Below are 21,051 nucleotides of genomic sequence, written 5' to 3'. Positions count from 1 at the left end.
AAAGATTGAAACCAGACATTTAGTGGAGATCCTTTTAAAAAACTATTTTATCATGAATTATAAAGCCAATGAATACGGATGGAATCACACCTTCAACATTTTACTTATGTAAAATACTCAGAAAAAACAAACAACACTCAGTTGTAACAAAAACATTTTGGGTAGTGGGTTCCATAAATTAGTACTTCTCGATCTATTGTTCTTCAGGCTCCTTCAGGATTTCAGGGCCAAATAATTTTAGAAAATAGCTATGTACTCATATACGTGTGTGTTTATATATACTATGTATATGTACTCCTCTTGTAATTTTGCAACTTTAGTCTCTGAAACCCTACAATAAAAATCTATTTTACTTTGTTTAGCATGCCATCTCCTAAATATATTTAACTTAGAAACATTTATTTTCCAACAAATGAGATCTGCTAAACACAAATTACAAAATGCTGCATTGAGCACTGAAGTACAGTTGATATAACTGTTGTGTAAGGATTAAATATTGAGAAATTACATACATAAAGACCAAGGAACTTGCAGTTATTATACCTGTTCTGATAATGAAATGAACCAGTCATACATAACAGAGTGAAACTTTTAAGTAGAATTTGATTTAGAAGTATATTGTTACTTTTTAACCATTATGTGTATGGTGGTGGGGTTGGGATAATAATGGAAGATATATATTAACAGAGTCTACTTAGAACTAACACGAAAGCTGTTTAAGAATTTTCTAGATGAGAATTTCACTTATGCCAAGTACAATCTATGTCACATACAAAATTGCATTTACTTCAGATCTGAGAAACCCTGTTCTTAGAAAAGTAATTTGTTCAAAGGTATAGCACACCTCTATCTCTTTTTCAACTGCCTAGTAAAATCAACTTTAAACTTTGAGCTCCTTAAAAACAGGCTCCACGGTTTTCCAACATTCCCTTGCATGCCTGCCCGCCAATCTTTTAAATGCAAAGGAATTAGTTAATGTCTTCTTCTTCAACTAATCATCTAGTTGATGCTGTATAACACAGTAAAAAAAATATAAAATTGACTTAAAACTGAGAGATTTTGGGTTCAGAATACTAGTCCCATGACTGTGAATCTAAATTTAAATTTCTTCCATAAGTGAGCATGAAAAAAATCCATTTCATCCTATTATTGGGAAGATTAAATGAAATAATGCAATGTTCCACACACACTGTAGGCACTCAGGAACTGCTGATCCCTAACACCTCAGAATACCCAACATGTAAGGTCTGTGCGATAAACAACATACACTCATACTTACTGTGACCTGTGCTCAAAAGAAGAATGGCGTGTCATAGCACCAGTGTCTGAACTGTCCTTTGATGCAGAGGTTCATTGGTGACTGACTGTCCTCCTCCCCAGTATGAGATGAGGAGAAATAAGATCAGGCAGCAGATATAAGATTACATTGGATTACACCTCATTATTGGCAAACTTTAAGGGCAAACAGTAAGTTTTAAATTTAATTTCCCATATTCCTGAAATGAACAATTAGCCTTATGGAAACCTTGAATCGCTGCAGTTCTCTGAAAACATAAAAAAAAAAAGCCCCACGTTTTATTTTCAGTATGTGAAGAAGAGGGTGAGAAAATATATTAGGAATCCATGTTTTTTACTTATTATCTGGCAGTTTGAAACACTGTCCCAAAAGCAAAATTTTGGTACTACCATATAATAACAGTGACTACATCACTTGTTGTTCACTGACATTTTTTATTGAGATTCGTAGCGCATGATTTTACATGTGATTGTACAGAGCATTTAAGGAGGAAAAAAAATGGTTGGAAAGGTTGTACAAGGGGAAAAATCCAGTTGACTGAAATCTGTAGATGTGTAAGATTAATGCCATGTGTAAATATGAGAACGGTTAACAGACCAAAGCCTGCGATAGCTGTCTTCTTGTTCCTAAAAAGTGATTTTTCTTATCAATGAGAAATAGCTCAATTAGTTGTTAGTTTTTAAAATAAACTACCACTAAAAAAAAGGTATCTTGAATTAGATTTAATGCTTGGCAAGTGGGAAAACAGTATGATACATTTTCCAAATTACCTCCTACTTTCCAATGCATTCACAGAATCCAAATGAAGGGAAGCGAAGCTCTTTCTACAACCCTCGATTTGATAGTTCGTAGGCAAAGATCAGTGTTAGAAGATACAAAGAGGACTTGTTTACAATGAACACGCTCTGGTTGTCCACAGCTCTGTTTCAAGCCATTTCATCTTTTATTACTGAGGATGGTAAAGGAAATCTTTATTCTCAAATGAGGCATGAAAACCAATTTTAAATGTTTTTTTTTCTCATCTTTCTTAACTCATAATGTCATTCAAAACATAAGACATTGTGACAACTTGAAATTCAAGGCATTAAAAAATGCTCTAGAGGACCAGGCAGTGGTCAGCATAAGAACACACTCTGTTCTAATCACTGCATTCTGAGTTCCGTCTCCAAAGACCCTCTACCTACTATTTGCCAACATTTTTAGAGGTAAACCAAACGTTTCATTTTGAAGCCAGGATTATTTTGCAAGTTTTACCTTGAGAAGAACCAGAGGAATTCTTAACTTTTTAAAAGCTCCTCTCGGTATGAATTTTAAACATATTCCCTTGTCAATGTAGTATGAAATTCTGCAGTCTTGGGACATTGAGCCAAACTTAACACCTTAAAAATTTTAAATCCTCTGATATTGGACTGACTATAAATCTTTAATAACCTCTCCCTTAGATCTCAGAATAAAGCATTCTCATTTTAAAGTTATTCATTCTGAATGACAATGTTTATCTAAATTAGATCCTTAGAAGTCGGTTTCACTTTCCTCTTCTTTCAAGCTCTTTCCTTTAGCATTCTAGAATGAAGAAGCATTGGGAATACTTTTAAGACACATTTGGATTATGGAGTATGTACTCTGATAGTACATTACGTGTGCAACTGTTTGCAGAGTTTTATAAGTTGACTACAATAATTGAATAGAAAGGACTTGAGAGTAATATTTTCAGCCGTGTAGTTATTTGTTCAGCCTCAAAGTAATATTCATATATATATATATCTATATATATAATGAATTATCTGGTTTTATGCATAGTGCTTAGTTATGAATTATTTTGCACAATGTACATAATTACGAGTTAATATTAATTTAATGTTTATTAGAAAGATTCATAATAAAGCTCTAAAAGGTACAAAGCTACAAGTAGTGTTAACTGTGTTGGCGTACAATAGAGTAAGCAGATTAGAGAGTGAAAGTAAATCGAGGAAAAAGTACTTGTATTTAAGAAACATTTATAAAATATTCATGTTTTCTTGAGAGAGGGTGTAGGTAGACAAGAAATTTCTAGTGTTAAAAGTGTTTAGGGCTTTCTGTGGAAACGACAGGATGAAATTATATAATATGGCAAACCGATTATTTTTTTTCAACACATCAATAGCATTTACAGTATTTAATTTATCATTCTAAATTATTTCATATTTTGTCCCAGAATTTTTTTTTATCTGCAACTCTAATTGAGGACCTGCCACCTCACCGTAAACTTTCAACTCGACTCTGCTCCTCTTCTGTTCGTATTGTGACTGGAAAGACTTGTTTATGACAACAGAGGTTATTTTTTCTTGTATAGTCTTCCTTGACATCAGCATATAAACCAACGCTCTTGTTTCACATGATTTTTTAAAAATCATAGTTCCCACTGACCTTTGAAATACTCCAACGAGACACAAACTGAACGAAAATAATTTGTAGGACATAATATTGAGAGAGAAAAAAACATCAAAACGTAGTTGAAATGAAGACACTTGAATAGTAATTTAAAGGTCTCAGATCTTAAAGAAATGCAGACTTAATTTTTTAAAAAAGAGGAAATAGCAGTAACTTTATTTCAAATGACAATATGCAGAACCATAATAACTGTTTTATTGCAAAAAAATCATAAATTTTGTGATATTGTAAATAAGCTGTTTCCTCTGCAAGCTGTAAACAAAAGGAGTCAGAGTAGGTAGGTATGTGTAGAGTGGAAAGTTAAAGATCGATTTCCCTTTTAAAGCAAGGAGAAAGTAATCAGGTTAATTAGTAAGTAGAAAAATTTCCTCTTATGGCCTAAGCAGGAAAGAAGCAGCTACCAACATTTTTTAAGTTCTACTAGCCTAAATAAAAATTTAGATATTTAACAATATTTTTCAAATGGTTTAAGAAGGACATAATTGCTGATTACAAAATTAAACTTATAATTGGTATCCATCAAATCTATTATATAATCTAAAAGAAGCTTCTCCTGTAGAATTCATTTGCACAAAAATGCTTCTTCCAAAAGCTGTTTTGCAATGTTGCTGCTTCACTCTTGTGCTTCCATGTTCTTATCTGATAAATGTGTAGAAATCTAACATATATTTAAAGTATTAGGTATGCATAGTTATTATTTATGGGATAAGTTATAGCTACGACTTTCTACACATGAACTAATTAAATCTTAATACCATGGCACTACTCCAATATTTTGGGAAGATCATACATATTATTATTTTATCTCAATTATTTTTGTTAGAAAAGAATATTCTTGTCAATATTTTCACAATTGCTCAAAATCAAGTTAGAGTTTGGGTTCTTTTTCTTTCTCTTTAAATCTGAACTGACATGCATAGAAGTTCTGTAGAGTTCTGTTCCGTTTTTCCTCCAAAACATTCCCAGCAGTGGCACTTTGGTACAGTACTGATGAACAACTTCTAAAAACTGATTATTCTTTCACTAATAGGAAATGATTATTGATTAATTTAGAGTTTATCGCTAGACAATCCAGAAAATGTTGTTCCCTTACTTTTTGGTCTCTACAATAAGGCAGAAAATCAGTTTTTAAAATTTTTAATACCATTTTTTTTAAGTGAACAACCCAGTTGATGGATTTGAACATGTGTGAGGGGAAAAGACTAAAATTATTGCTCAAATTGAGTCCATGGGTTCTTTAGAAATATTACTAATTTACTTATATGCTTATTTCCATTATCATGACATAAGTCTCATCTCACCAATTAATAATAAAAAAATAAAGAATACACTAAATCTTAAAAAAGTTTTCATCACTATGTCAACATTTTTAGATTAATGGGAATTTAAAAAATACAGACCATAAACTACATTTTAATTTAGAGTCATTGTGAATTATCTTTTTACATGAAGTTAAGGGTATTTCCATTACCTGAATTTGATTAAATTTCCTGATTATTTTACTTCAATATAATTGTTCTCATAGTACTTCCTTTTTGGCATTATGATTATTGTAGCATAAAGTTTTATTATTCAACTATAATGTTTTAATGTTAGCAATGTGGAAACAAAGAGGGATGATAAAAAATTTAATTGGAATTCCAATCTATTTCTCATTCACAAAATTTAGATTTCTCCATAAATATTATCAAATAGGAAAACGAGTTGTGCAATATCCAACATTTTCTGAATAAACTAAATACCCACTCAGTTAGTGCCTTGATTAATTATCATGTCAAAAACCTCCAAGTGAAAAAATTTTCAAGTGTAAAATGTTATTAAAACATTATTTCAGTAGGAAATAATACTTGGTTTGTATCGTTGGCATAATTTTTATAGCTATCAGATATTGTGTATATGTTTGATGCAAATTTACCTCTTAATGCAAAATCAGATAAACACATCAGAAATATGCAGACAATATCATGAATGTCACAGGGTATTAAAAATATAGCATCAACTAAAGGTGGAAAAAATAAGACATTTTTAAAAATTATTGTCAATAGTTACATATGAAAAGGCATGTAAAAAAGATTTAAGTTCAGGAATTCAACCCTTGGTAGTGTAATGAGGACTAAATGAATATGTTAGATATACACAAATTTCTTTTAAAATGGATATAATTAACTCCTTTATCCACTATTTGATCTCATTATAGTCACATAAAATTTGGGGGAGCAATCTCTTCTTGTGAAAGTCTTTGGGATCTTAAGGCTCTCTGAAAGCACACCAGTTACAATGTATGAGAGTTCAAATATCTTACCCTTCCATCTTGATTTAAGAGCTTGGTAGTAACTGACAGTACTGAATGGCGTTCTGTACCAGTGTATGTATTCAAGTGATTTTCTTCAACTTGGTCTATGGAGAGCTGGGGAGGCTACCTGCTTCAAATTTCCATATAATGAAACAAAAAAGATAGTGGGCAGGGAGGTAGCAATATCAGAAAATCAAAATTGGCAGCATCAGCAAGCTAAATTGAGGTAGTTTCCCCATTGATCTGTGAAACTAGCTTCTCATTGACAGAGTTGCTCTCAAATAGATTATCGCTGGATTAGCAAAACAAATGTAAGTACTTATAACCCACAGACCACACTGGTGTTTCCTAAGGTTCCTTAAACATGTCTAAAAAAGGGTTCTTTCAATACCAGAAGTATTCTATGTAATAGGCTAACTACCACTCAGGGCTAACATTGCCACAGTGTGGCCTGAGAAAAACTAATTTCTGTTAAAGCTGTGGTTCTCCTACAATTTAAAGAAAATCTGTAGAATTAAAAAATACTCATGGTAAGTGATTAAAAAGGAATAATGCATAAGATATTTTGCGGTGATATTAAGGTTATGATGTACTCTGACCCAGCACAGAATGTTTCCTTTTGTCATATATTTTTAAGTTATATATTTATATAGCTTACTGGCTATAAACTATTTCTTCCCATCTTAATATAAGAAATCAATTTATAGGTGAATGGTGTTTAGATTTTTGGGAAATAAAAAAGAAGAAGAAAAAGAAGACACCGAGATATTACATACCACAAGAGAAATTATAAAACAGCAAATTCATTCTAGCTTTGCCCTAGGAGAGGCTCCATACTTGGACACTGCTGGTAAATGTTCTTTCTGTAACTGGAAAGCTAGAAAGTTTATTTAAAAGGACGTTTTTTCTTCCATTTTCTCCACGTATAGAACAAGAAAACAATTAGCATTAAAATGTCTTACACTATCTTTATAAAATGGACATTCTCTCTGCTGTTATTTTGCAGCATTTTGCCAAAAGAGCAAATTTAAATTTCTAACATCAAAATGGATTTTACAAGGGAAGAAAAAATATGACCCACCTCTGCTCCCCTCAATTCAATACTTAAATCTCTGATTGAAAGTGGCTTTTATAATAAGCGCATGAAGACTTCAGCTGGTTTATAAATAAGCACATAGTAACCTATATATTAACCTGCTGGAAAGTAACTTATGCATCTTATTTCAGCCAACATACACATGCCCATTCCATTTTTTTCTGGTTTACTCTGTAAAGACTGTATAATTTTGTGCTTAGGTTATTCATTTAGGCAGATTGATTTCTTCTGCCTGGCTCATTTGGGCCATAGAGGATTAAGAAAGTTTATATACTGAAAATAGAATGAAAGGCAAGAAAAGTAAAAAGAATAATTAATCATATAGTACATACATCAATACAATATCTACTAAATCTCAATCAGTTGTTTATTGGTTGGCAAACAAGTTTCACTTTTACAACAAATATTAGTAATGAGGTCATCCAACTTTGAGACCATACAAAATGGATCATAAATTTAAAAAAAAATTATATGTGCTGCTAATTTACCTTTTGTATTCCTACATTACTTAAAATCCTGTCAAATAAATAAATTTTCCTGTTAATAAACAGAAGAGTTTCTTTTTTAAAAAAAATCACTTCAAAATAACTTGACCTTTTGATTCTTACTACAAGGGAGTGAATTTCCTTTAAAAATTGGTAGTGCAGGTGCCCACGTGGGGGTCAGGCTGAGCATTCAGGACTTTAATGCCTATGGGATACTGTTTTATTTTTTATTTTTTTTCACATGCAGAAGCCCCACTAGTTCTATTGACACCTCTTGACTTCTAGAACCATAGCTACTGTCTTGGTGATGAACTGCTTGCCAAATATGCTTGCATTACAACAGATGTACACTGTGAACATAAAAGTTTGTCCTGCTCTAATTTGCAAAAATGCTCTTGGAAATATTCTGACTGAATAAAGATATATAGTGAGGGAAGGGAGTCTAATTTTATTTATTTTATTTTTTTGTAAAAAATAATTTGTTTTTGCATTACTAGAAAATGATTCTTATAAAGTGATAGCTTCATTTATTTATTTATTTATTTATTTTTTGCCAGGTGAAATTTTAAAGAAAATAGGCACCAAAAAAAAAAAAAAAAAAACAGAAAAGAAAAAAGAAAGGAAAAAAAAATGAAGAAAGAAAGAAAACAAAGAAGAAAAGAAGGAAACTTTACTCTCTTACTGGTAGACAAACTTGCAAGACCAGCACGAAAGAAACAGAAAATTTCTCTCTTGTTTTGCACTACATTAACAGGACTCAAATTCTGGAGGAACAGAAAGCAGACTATATGTGCAATGCTAGTATCTGTACATTACATAGAAATTGTTCGAGTTTTTTTCTGCCATTAGTTTTATCATCAGTTAATACAGCAAATCATAAAATATTCATTTAGCATATAATTCTAGAATTCCCCTCCATTTCGTTATTAATTTTTGTTGTTTTATTTTGTATACCACAGGTATTCCCACTGTGGTGAATTCAGGCTGTGAGTGTGACTAAAAACCACTATGTGACAGATTGCTTTGCTTTTATGTTTGTGCAGCACTCCAATCTAGATGCAGTATTGTTACTAATTTCAAACAACTCTTCTGGCCTTTTAAAAATCAGGTCCTTGTAATTATAGTAACAGAGCATCGGAGATGTTAGAACAAACACAACATAATTCAACAAGGCCACAATGAGCGCCATTTTCTTCATATCTCGTTCATTAACATAATGAAGTCTCCATCTGAGGGGGGAAAGGACAGGAAAGGATATGGCACAGGGGAATTTCAGCAGTTATCGTTCTCCCCTGGGCTGACCTAAAAATCCCAGTTAAAAAACAAAAGAAGTCTGAGAGTTTGTGTTTGTCATTCAAGAACAGCATAAAGATTTAGGAGTACACACACTATTACCACTGCTTAGAGCAACTCAGAACAGTCAACCATTTTTTTAGCAGTTTTGTTGGTTTAAATTTGTCTGACATCTTTTATAGACTAGTGACCAAATGCGCAGGTCCTTTTGAACTTCCCTCTGGGGGAGTTCCATCTTTGTTGGGAGGAACTATAAACCCATCACTGCTACCGCGACCTAGCTGGTAGTAGGTATGCAGTTGATGGACGTGGTTTCTGGAGCCTAGGTTTGGCATGCTTTTGTAGTAAACATCTTCGGCATCACCGCATTTGGCCGGTGGGGGTTCGGTCTGGGTGCTGGTGGTAACACTCTCTGCGGCAGACACACCAGCCAGTGCGGGCATGCTGGTGTAGCGAGAGTCCCTATGGGGTGACTGGAGATCTTCTGTGTGCTCGTTGGTTAGCAAAGGGAAAAAACTTTCACTGTGGTCTTGGGGGATCCGCCTTCTGGTGTAATGGTGTGGCTGGTGGTTCTCCGTTGAGTAAATTCTTGGGGGCAGTAAGGGAGCATCGGATTCCTCGTGAATGAGTTCCAGGCCCAAACTTTCCTCATGGTTAAAGGAGGTGGCATCATCCAGGACAATGGCGTCATCTTCACTCCCACTGCCGAGGTTGTTCACCAACTTGTTCATCAGATTCCTGTTCTGTTCGCTGGAGCGCTCGTGGTTGTTCAGGTAAGAAGGTATATAGTTGGAAGTGAGTTCCTTCAGAATCTTTTTCTCTAGGGCGGTCTCGTTATGATTGTAGCCACGGTCTATGATTTGCACACAGTTGCTCAGGTATTCGCCACTGGCAATGCTGTAACTATTACCATGGTTACCATTCAGTGGTAGAGTATCCATGACACTTGTATCCCTGGCATTGTTCAGAAGCCCCTCTGAAAAAAATTACAAAACACTATGACATTTATATCCAAGTGGCCATAGGACACACATACAAACACAAAAGCAAAAACATACGATTATGAAGTATGAATAAATTGCTAGCATTTTTAAGTATAAAATGTTTGCAAATATACAAAAAACACTATTAAATCTAATGTACATATCTATATATATATTTGGACAATTGATCAAAATCTTATAAGCAGAAAAGTATTTAAAATAAATCTTAAAAAGAAAAACCCTATGAACTTGAAATTTACATACAAACATTGCCTAAATTTATTTGAAGTCTATTTCATTAGTACTTAAAAAAAATAATGCAATATTTTGGTGTAATCATTCATAGCTTCCAATTTATACACATCAAAGTCAACTCAGTAATTAATTACCTTTAGTTTTACATGTTGTCTTAACATTGAAAAAAGTATAATTGTAACATAATTTGTGTGTGGTACTTTAAGTATACTGGTCAAAGTAAAAGAATCAAGCAGTAACTAATAATTTGAAAAATAATTTTGTAATATTAAAAATAATCCCTACATACAAAACTATAAAAGGATTATTTTAAATTTGTCAGAATGATGTCACAAAATGTTTAATCAAATAAATGGCAATAAAAATAATTTGCACATAGAAACTTTTAAAACAAAAAATATTTGTCTTAACTTTCTACTTGTTTTTTTGCTATAGGCACATTGGTTGCTATTATATAATAACCCATTAGTAATTATTTAGGGTCATTAGATAATACTAAAAGAATGTGTAAAAACATAGTATCTGATTCCTAAAAACATAATATGAGTATTAAAGTTTCCATTTCATAATAAATGATGACTTTGTGTATATATTAAACTTTGAGTTAAGAAAAGATTAAACATTATATTCTGGGAAGAGACAGCTGTAGCGAAATATATTTGACTACATGCTTATTCATGGTTTTTGCATTCTCTTAAATGAACAGAAATCCAAGATTCTATAATAATTCCATAAATCACTTCAAATGCAACTACAAATGAAAATCAAACACAAACATTCAACCAATAGTGGTAAATTAGAAAGGGTACTTCTTTACAGAACAATTAATTGAAGAACTCTATTAAACTTCTCAATACACTGCTAACTTGTGAAAATATAGCATTCATTCTATATCTGTGATGCAATTATGTTTATCAAAACTGAACTAGTTCACTGCTGGTTTACATAAAGTGTTCCAAATATGTCAATTTTTTATATAGACTGCTGATGAATGCTCTGTATTCAAGTAACACAGTTTTCAAAAACAGCAATGCATAAAATACATTAAAATGCAGCCATCACAGACATAGGGTGAAGCAATTTATTTTCATGTTATACTGTATCTTGTAGACAAATCCACAATGTTAAGAAAAAAAAGTAAATGCTTTTTAAAGGGCCATATGTGATGAGTGATTGCTGCTGCAGAGGCTGCTATGGTATGCTTGATGGTTATGGTCCAGTGACTGATGCATTGAAACATGTTTGTTATTTCTGTTGTCAATGCATTAGGTGCGGGTTGAAAACTGCCATAGTAAAAATAAAGTGGGCATGTTGCACATGACATATAATTATATGATGGAATGCACTAATAAAAATTAAAAGTGTATGAATTAGCAAAAATAAATGCTAATTTAAAAACAATTTAACTCACACAAACATTACATGAAACTTAACAACTATGTTGATTATGTGACACAGTAAAAGAATCAGACAACAAAAGCGTCTAATCTCTATTAACATATATTCATATGAGTCGATTCATAGGTTTAGTTTTTAAATTGTGAGATGAACTGTTTTTAATAACTACATCATCTATATGTGATGCAATAAAAGTGAACTAAAAAAAATTACATTTGATATGCAATGTTTAGCTTTACTCCCATACTTGTCTCTCTGTAGGGCTCTAAACGACAGCATGAAGAAAAGGAAAGAAAAAACAACAAGTAAGCTTACAGCGACAGTAGAAGAAACATGAGTAAAAGCAAATTGATGATATGCAGAAAAAAGAGTCAAAGGAAATAATTTCCACTGCCCCAAAATTCATGAGTCTGTGTTACATGGTTTATCATTATTAAAATACTGAAATGTTAGTCAGAAAATAAGAACCCACCCTTAATACAAGCTAATTAAATGAGTCTTTAATAAGCATTTCTACAGTTTGGTAAAATTCAAACAAATACACATTTTTTTTAAAGTTAAGATAATCACACCAACCAAGGAGAGTAAAATTTGAGGAGTCATGATTATTTCCACAACTTTATTTTAATATTATATATATATATATGTGTGTGTGTGTGTGTGTGTGTGTGTGTGTATGTATGTTAGAAAATGCCTGTTTCTAAGAAATGTTATTTAACTTTAAATTTTTTTCAGTAAAATTATAGTCTTTTGATGCAGAGAGAAAACTACAGTTGAAGTTTTTCATAATTGTGTTCCCTTATGTACAAAGATTTTCCTACTACTGTAACTATACAAGTGCATCTTATTATTTGTGAATAATACTGATAAATATATCATTTCTGGAGCTCATATTCAAACATTGTACAACTATGGAGGAAGAAAAAGGTTAATTTTAATCATTATTCTGTTTCAAGAAAATGTGAAGAGGCGAAATACCACCATCAATATCTTTTCCTCTGGATTGTTGCATAATCATATGCAATCAGACACTTTTTAGCTGATCTATTAAAAACAACCTTAGCAAAATTATTTAAAAAAAACATATTTTAATCAGGTCAATAGAATTGCTCTTGCTGATTTTGTTTACAGGAAGGTTAAATCATCACACACACACATACACACACACACAGCAAATTCATTGGGTTATCATTGGTAGTCAACCTGGTCCCTACCGCCCACTAGTGGGTGTTCCAGCTTTAATGGTGGGTAGTAGCGGAGCAATCAAAGTATAAATAAAAAGATAGATTTAACTATAGTAAGTTGTTTTATAGATTTATTCTGACAAACTTAGTGAAATTCTGACATAAAGTACTTGGTAAGTAATTATTATTATATGCTTTAACTTGCTGTAACTCTGCTTTATAAATTTTATAAGTAAAGTTACTTCCCTACTTTATAAATCACCATTACTGTGGAACTGGTGGGTGGTTAGAAAATTTTATTACTAACAGAGATACAAAAGTAGGCAGTAGGTATAAAAAGGTTGACTACCCCTGAGCAAGATCATTTCAAGAGATTCTGACCTGTGATTCTTTAACCACTGCTTTAGAAATAAGGTGTTTGTACTTTAAATGTATATTTGTTTCTCAGCAAAAGACCAACAGGATTTCAAAATGCAGAGGGATTTCTTTTAAATTTTCAAAATAGCTTTAGAAAGAGAACTGGAAAGAGACAAATCAGTAAAACACAGAGGGAAACCGTTTGTAGGGTCATTATAGCTCCTTCCTTAAATGACAGAATTTTAAAACTAGAAAGCACATGAGACATAACAATCTCAATTCCTGCTTTTCAGCTATGAGGAAATTGCAGCCAAGACAAGCTGAGCCTTCTCTGACCACCCTGTGAATAGTGGCAGAACTGGAATCAGAAAGGGAATCTCCTGGATTTGCTCTGGGTAGTACTATCTCTTTCTCTTCACATCTGCCTTTGGCTGTGCATATTTATGTATATATTTTATAATGTAACCTTGTCTTCTCACCAACTCTAATGTATAATGTATTCCTCACTATATCCCATCCTAAGGATATGTCTTTAAAGTTTTAGAATGGAATTAAATTACTTTAAAATGTAAATGATTTCTATAAAATCATGACTTCCTCTCTGTATTATGTTTTGTTGACAGGTTTATCTATAATGAAATTGATTATACAAAAATTGAATTGTCCAATATTGACAAGAAGATAATAATCCATGAAGTTTTAAATATTTCTAGATGATATAAATTCAATATAAGTATATTATTCATCTTTATTTCTAACTTGATAAGCTTCAGTAAAACTATAAATACATCTTTATATATTTTAAATAAAGGCATTACAAACAAAAATGGATACTTGAAATCTGAATGCTTCTTTGCTTGAATGGCACTGGTGCAACTGAATCAGAGGACCCATAGAACAGAACCAAGTGGTAATTCAACATAAACCACTCCAGTACATACCGAGCCACCTATATTTCATGTAAGATTTCACCTTGCCAGTTAGAATATAAGTGCATTCATCTGAAAGCATAAGATTAGTAGCAATATGACAATCACTGAGATTTATTTGGGGTCAGTGGTGAAAAGAATTATTTTAAGCAGTACCACAGTTTGTTAACATCTTAAAAATACTAAAACATCAAATAGCTGAACAATTCCAATTCTGACTCTAGAAAACATTATTAAAATTATTTACTATATTATTATGAAAATTCATAGAAACGATTTAATTTACTGAACAAAATGACAAATCCATTCAGAAGAATATTTGTGTATTTATTGATAATCTCAATAGCAATATCTAGTAATAATTACCATAGAAATAAAACTTTATATATTATTTTAAAGTTTGCATCATGAGAATTTAAATTTGATAGTGTTTATTGAAGTGATTCATCTTTTTAAATAATCTCCTAATTTAGGATACCAATAAAAATAAATTAAGAAGGAAAATAGTGAATTAGGAAAAATATATAGAATAATAATTAATTTTTTCATTATATAAGACACTGAAAATTATATCAGAATTGTCAAAAAGCTAAAAAAATGTGATCCAAATTTGTTCTTGTTTTGAAACAATATCCAACTACTCTTTGCATAAATAATGTAGAATAGATTTAATTTGCAGATATGCTATAAATCTTCATTTAACATCATTCAAAACTTACTTTATCAGCACACTTTAAAATGTTCACAATGACACAATTATCTGTCACATAGCCTAATATAAAAAAGCCCTTTATAAAGTCTGCTAAACTGTTCTTCCCAACCACATCTGGTGCAGTGTGTAACGTAAATTTCACTGAGTGCTACAATGAAATAGAAACATTGATGAATAAGAGAAAATTTAGAGGAGGAGGTGACTATAAAGAAAAACCAAGAAACTATCTCATGTTGATGGCACTGGGGTTATTTTACTCAGGAAATAGAGGACTAAAAAAAGACAGGTTAGCTGCTTTCAAGTATTTAAAGGACTGCCATAAAGAGCAGAATGCTTTGCTCTTTGCTTTGGAATAGAGGAAAAATCTAAGCATCATGGCCAGAGGCAAATTTCAGCTCAGTGGAAGGAAAAAATATATATACAACAAATAGAGTATTTCAACAACTGAATGCAGTTGACCCTTGAACAAAAACATGGGTTTGAATTGCGAGGGTCAACTGACATGTGGATTTTTTCAATAAATATTGTAAATGTATCTTCATTACAGTTTATAATATAGACTGCATAGAGGGTTGAGTGTTCCTAACCCCTTATTGTTCAAAATCAGTTCTGAGCTGGGAAGGGTTCCATTAGAGAAAACACTTAAGCACAGACTGACAGAATGTCAGCAATGTCATAAAAAGGACCCAATGAGCTCTATTACATCTTTTGATTCTAAAATTTTGTGCTTCTTAGACATTTAGGCATTAAGAAAGTTTATAAAATTTAAAGTTTCTTAGAGTTTGCTTAATTATTTAATCCTATTTACAAGCTATTTGACTGTATTCCTGGAGTCACTTCTCTTTGAATGACTTTGGGATTTAGAAAAATTTAAATCATTCTTTGTATTTGGCAAGATGTCACCTGGCAAGTTCAGATGGTTTAGACACCCAATGGTCATGGTGAAATGAGCACGCTTTTTGGCAGTGGGCATTCACACCAAATTTTACTCTATCATGTCCCTAATCTTTTACCTCTAACTGAGAAAGAAAGACAAGCCAAAAACTCCCACATTCTCAGAGGACAATAGAAATTTTACTCAAAACTTCCTGTAAATGTAAAATACATAAACTAATCTATCACATCCAACTTGAAGGAATCTTGGAAGTCTCTGTGTTTATAGGGAATTGTTTTTCACATATAATTTTACATAAGTAGATCACTGATTAGAATTTTTCTTTTATAAAAATTTTTTGAATATTTTTTCCTGTCGTCTCTTTACATATGATATGGATATTTCAATGTCTTATCTCAGAAGATTTTTTATTCTTGGGAAGGTAAGACCACATCCAAATGCTTATAAGTGGTTTAAAGAGATTTATGTTAATCTGTTTGATAGGCAATTACCTTTTATATCATTTAAAAGCAGAAGATATAGAGGAATCATATTCAAAAGTGTTTTTAACATGGGGATACAGTAGATAAAGGATTTTGTGACTTTCCTGAACCAGTTCATATGGGCAATAGAGAGCTAGGGTAGAGCCTGTTCTATTACTATTGAGTTCATTGCTCTTTCCTCCATGTTTTTAGTTCAATGTAATTTTTCCTGGAGTGATATCAATGCTTTCTCAGTACTGATGCTTTGTGCCTAGAGTGTGCTTCATGGTATAACAGAATATGAATATTTACTTGATCTTATAACCTTAAGACTTTTGGATCAAGTGTTCCTTTATGATACTTACCTTAGGTAAATATCTCATTTCTCAAAATAAATACATAGGTATTTATTATAGAAATTAATCAATAACACAAAAAGAACTGACAAGCAGCAACACATTTTATAACATTACAAAGAAACAAACACATATTGATGAATCAAGCATTTGTTTATCAGAAGAAAGGCATCCATTTCTTACTATGGAAAAACCTAAGGAAAATGGAAAATAAAAGTTCCGAGAGCGGAGGAAGGTGAAAGGAATCTGTGTGTCTGCTTCCAAAAGAAAGAAAAGTCAGGAGGAAGGAAAAAAAAATAGAATGTGGCCATAAAAGCTACATAAAATGGGACTCTCACTTGAAAAAATCAAGATAAACTCCAGCACACCTTGTGCGTTGTACATGCTGACAGAAGGGTTGTTACAGACCGCCGGTTCCCCAAGCAATGTATTATAGGGATTGTTAGTACCATGCGGACGAAGCAGAGCATTGCTTATAAGATGATTAGCCATGACTCCTGGAGCAGCCCCATAGAAAGACAGAGAAAAAAAAAGGTCAATCAGGCAAATGTGTTTAAAAAAAAGAAAGGAAACATTTAGAATGACAACAGTTGATATAGTCCTGATTACAGGCAGCCAGCTAATTAGACTAAAAAAATATATGCAGCTTAAGCACACATTTCCAACAATGCACATATCCAAGTCAATGGGAAAGAATTAAAATGGTTTACAATGTTGATTAAGCCACATTTCGGATGTTCTCTTTTTCAAAGTATAAGCAAGAATATATTCCCATGCTTGCTAAAAATTAAAATTAAAAAAAAGTAAAATACAATCTTCCACACAAACAAAACACAGAATAAAAATTGAAAAAAAAAAGTTGAAAATAAAAGCTAAAATTCAATAAATCACCCCTTCATTAACAGAAACCACTGGGTTGCTTTCAAATGAAAGTAAAAAAGAACAAAAGGCACCATTTATGATAAAACCCTCATTTGGAGAGCAGTTGTTGACACAACAGAAGAATTTGACATTTCCTAAAATTTTATGAAGAGTAATTATTTAAATTGAAAGAAATAAAAATAATCACTCTTATTAGTACACTATAATAAGCATACTAATTTGGTAAACTTATAAATCTGATAAAATGTTCATATGGATATTTTAAAACATTTTAAATAAATATTAACTTATGGTATCAAGCAACATATATAATTCTATTTTCCATTTTCCAACTGGTTGATCAGACTTTGACATAACAAAGTAACAAAGATTCTTGTGAACCGATGTACTTGATTTCTAACATACCATCAGTATGAGCTGCGACCTCACACCCTTCAAAGCCACTTAAACATAAAGCAAAAAATCAGAGGAGCAGTTTTATTAAGTATAATTAGGGCACATATGGTAATGATAGGCAGAATGTGTATTTATGTTAGATGAAGAAAAAAAATGACTGAGGAAAGAAAAACACAAATTTATAGGAATAAGTTAAACATATTAGTATATGCTAATTTAAATATATAGAGAATGAAAATATAATAAATAGATGAGGAAAATATATTTGCAGAAAATTTACAAATATTGGCAATTCAACAAAGAGCCAGTGTCTGGAATATAGAATATCTCTCAAAAGTCAATAATTAAAAAAACAGTAAACACACATACACAAAAACATTGCAGTTAGAAGTGGGCCAAAGGCAAAACAGACATTTCATGGAAAAGAATATAAAGATGGCAAATAAGCTCATTAAAAGAAATGCTATTAATATTTAGGAAAAAACATTAAAATTGCAATGAGATATTACCACATATTTAAAATAAAAAGTGACAATATCAAATGCTGGCAAAGATGAAGAGAAACTGTATCACTCATATTTTGCTGTTGGGAATGTAAACCAGTATTGCTACTCTGGAAAATAGTTTGGCAGTTTCTTATAAAACTAAAAGTATAATCATACTACCCCTCACCCCTCGTCAATTGTACCCTTGGACTTTTATCCTAGAAAAATGTAAATTTAAGTTTACACAGAAACCTGCACTTGGAGGCTCATGGCAGGTTTATTTGTAAAAGCACATGATAATAAACAGCCAAGATATCCTTCAATTGGTGGCTGGTTAAAAAATCTGTAATGTACTTATAACATGAATCACTACATAGCAATAAAAAGGAACAAACTATTGATGCACATAATAACCTAGATGAATCTATGAATCTATAAATAATTATACTGAGTAAAAGAGATAATCCCAAAGGTTATATGCTATATAATTTAGTTTTATATATAACTTTTTTTTTTTTTTTTTTTTTTTACAGAAACAAAGAGAGAGATCGAGGGACAGACAGGAACAGAGAGAGATGAGAAGCATCAATCATTAGTTTTTCATTGCGACACTAGTTCATTGATTGCTTTCTCATATGTGCCTTGACTGTGGGGCTACAGCAGACCGAGTAACCCTTTGCTCAAGCCAGCGACCTTGGGTTCAAGCTGGTGAGCTTTGCTCAAACCAGATGAGCCTGCGCTCAAGCTGGCGACCTTGGGGTCTCGAACCTGGGTCCTCTGCATCCCAATCCAACACTCTATCCACTGTGCCACTGCCTGGTCAGGCTATATATAACATTCTTGAAATTAGTGATCACAAGGGTTTAGAGATGGAAGGAGGTGGTAAGTGGTATGGTCATAAAAAGGCAACATGAGGCATTCTTGTGGTGATGGAATGGCTCTGGACCTTGACTGTGGTGGTATACACAAAAACTGCTCTTGTGATAGAATTGCATGTAACTAAACACATACACAATACAGTTAAAGAAAAACTGAAGAGATCTGCATACAATTGGTGAATTGTATTAATGTCAATATCCTGGCTGTAATATTATAGTATAGTTTTACAAGATATTTACTGAGGAAAACCCAGGAAAAGGTAGATGATCTCTGTATTATTTCATATACTACAAGTGAATCCTTAATGATCTCAAAATAAAAAGTAATTGGTATTTAATGGATAAACATAAACACATAGTCACTTGTAGAAAACGTTAAAAAATAAGAAGGGTAAATTTGGTCTGGGAGTTCTAACTTTTTTGAAATCATAGCTTTCTGCCTTGTGGTAAAATCTCAAATAACAAATATTTTAACCTCAAATTGGGTAGTGAATACCTCTTGATTTAAAGGACAATATAGCTTGTCAGATCTACAGAGCTGGAAAGTTTCAGGTCTTTTAGGACCTGAATAAGCCATGTATTCGCAACTTACACATCCTGCCAAGAATGAGGATAGCGTTAGCACAACATTTTTCACTTACTGATTGATGACTATTTACGGCAGTTGTACAACATAGATATTTAAATTTGTTTACACACTGTGAAGGTAGATTGTCAATTTATCATATAATAGGTCCATTAGATATTCTTTCCCATTAATGATTTAAATATATGAAAAATCAATAAGAAAAGCTAAAAAACATTGGCTATAATGTCTATCAGATAAAAAATGAAATATTGTAAATCTTAAACATGTATATTGTTGATATTACACAAATTTCAGCTTGGTAAAGTAATAGGATTTTGTCTGCACAAAATTTTTAAAAACCAAATTAAATGTAAGTTATACCTGCTACCACATATTTATTTTTCTAGCCAATTTTTCAAGTAAAAAGATTTAGTTTTCCAATATAAATAATTATTTTTTAAAATTACTCTAAACAATTACTTGAATAGAAAATAAAAGGTGTAAGCAACGTAATATGAACTAGGAGAAAAATCCTTAAAAATATAAAATTGTTCAAATTCGTAACATTCCCTCACAGATCAAACAAGAGGTAAAATCTTTGTGGCTGGCATTTCTATCCACCTCTCTACACATTTCCCTGCATTTCCACACATTCATTTGAACTAACTGAAAAACAGACTGTAGGCTGAGAAGATTGCATGCCACTTTCCCCCTTGCTTCATATAGCTTATAAAAAATATTCATTTGTTTTTCTATACCCTCATTTATTATGCTGATGTAAAGGATGGTGTTCTGCTTCAGTATTTTCACTGCAAGAAAAAAAGTTTTGTATGGTGATGGACGTTTACTAGACTCATGGGGTAATCATTTTGCAAAATATCAAATCATTATTTTGCATTCCTGAAACTAATATATGCCAATTATACTTCAATAAAAAGTAAATAAAATGAAAAATAAATAAGAGATAAAAGACTGAAAAAAAAAAAAAGATCAGTTCTGCTTTACAATAAGGAAACCATTCTGTTGGGATGAAGCAAGCAGAAGCAGGTGACTCGATATTCTGGGTTTTGTTTGTCACTTAGAGTATAAAAATCTAAGAATATAAAATCAAAACACAAAATGCAATCATACTAAAATGGAGTTCCATAATAACATTATAGTGAAGCTATCAAAATTTTTATAGATAATCCATCTGGTTATATTTTTTATAGCATAAAGTTCTTCTTTTTAGATATTTCTGACTCTTAAAAAAATTTCTAGATGTACTTAAAGTACTTTTATCTGTGAAACTATTAATGCAGGGAGGTCAGCAACAATAGTAGAAATGCCATCAGTATATAGGTATGGTATGTCACATTGTTGGCTAAATGAAACAATATTTATCTCAGCTATATGGTAGGGTGTTTTTCCTCAAATCT

The 21,051-nt window shown here is 31.9% G+C and overlaps 1 protein-coding gene across 5 annotated transcripts in view; it reads right to left on the bottom strand.

The window, feature by feature from the left end:
- Positions 1 to 1,711: 1,711 nt before the first annotated feature.
- Positions 1,712 to 21,051, bottom strand: part of ADGRL3 (adhesion G protein-coupled receptor L3) — an 838,394-nt gene continuing 819,054 nt past the window's right edge. For 4 of the 5 annotated variants that reach the window (XM_066386327.1, XM_066386329.1, XM_066386328.1 and 1 more), the window contains one exon: positions 1,712 to 9,870. In XM_066386327.1, the coding sequence (XP_066242424.1) occupies positions 9,071 to 9,870 (800 nt within the window). In that variant the 3' untranslated portion in view covers positions 1,712 to 9,070. Of the gene's footprint in view, positions 9,871 to 11,777; positions 11,796 to 16,792; positions 16,922 to 21,051 lie in introns of all 5 variants that reach the window. The other variant, XM_066386326.1, reaches the window with a different exon arrangement.

The sequence above is a fragment of the Saccopteryx leptura genome, chromosome 5 (assembly GCF_036850995.1).
Source record: "Saccopteryx leptura isolate mSacLep1 chromosome 5, mSacLep1_pri_phased_curated, whole genome shotgun sequence".
Classification (NCBI taxonomy): domain Eukaryota; kingdom Metazoa; phylum Chordata; class Mammalia; order Chiroptera; family Emballonuridae; genus Saccopteryx; species Saccopteryx leptura.
Note: the sequence above shows the minus strand (reverse complement) of the source record. Positions and strands in the feature narration are given on the sequence as shown.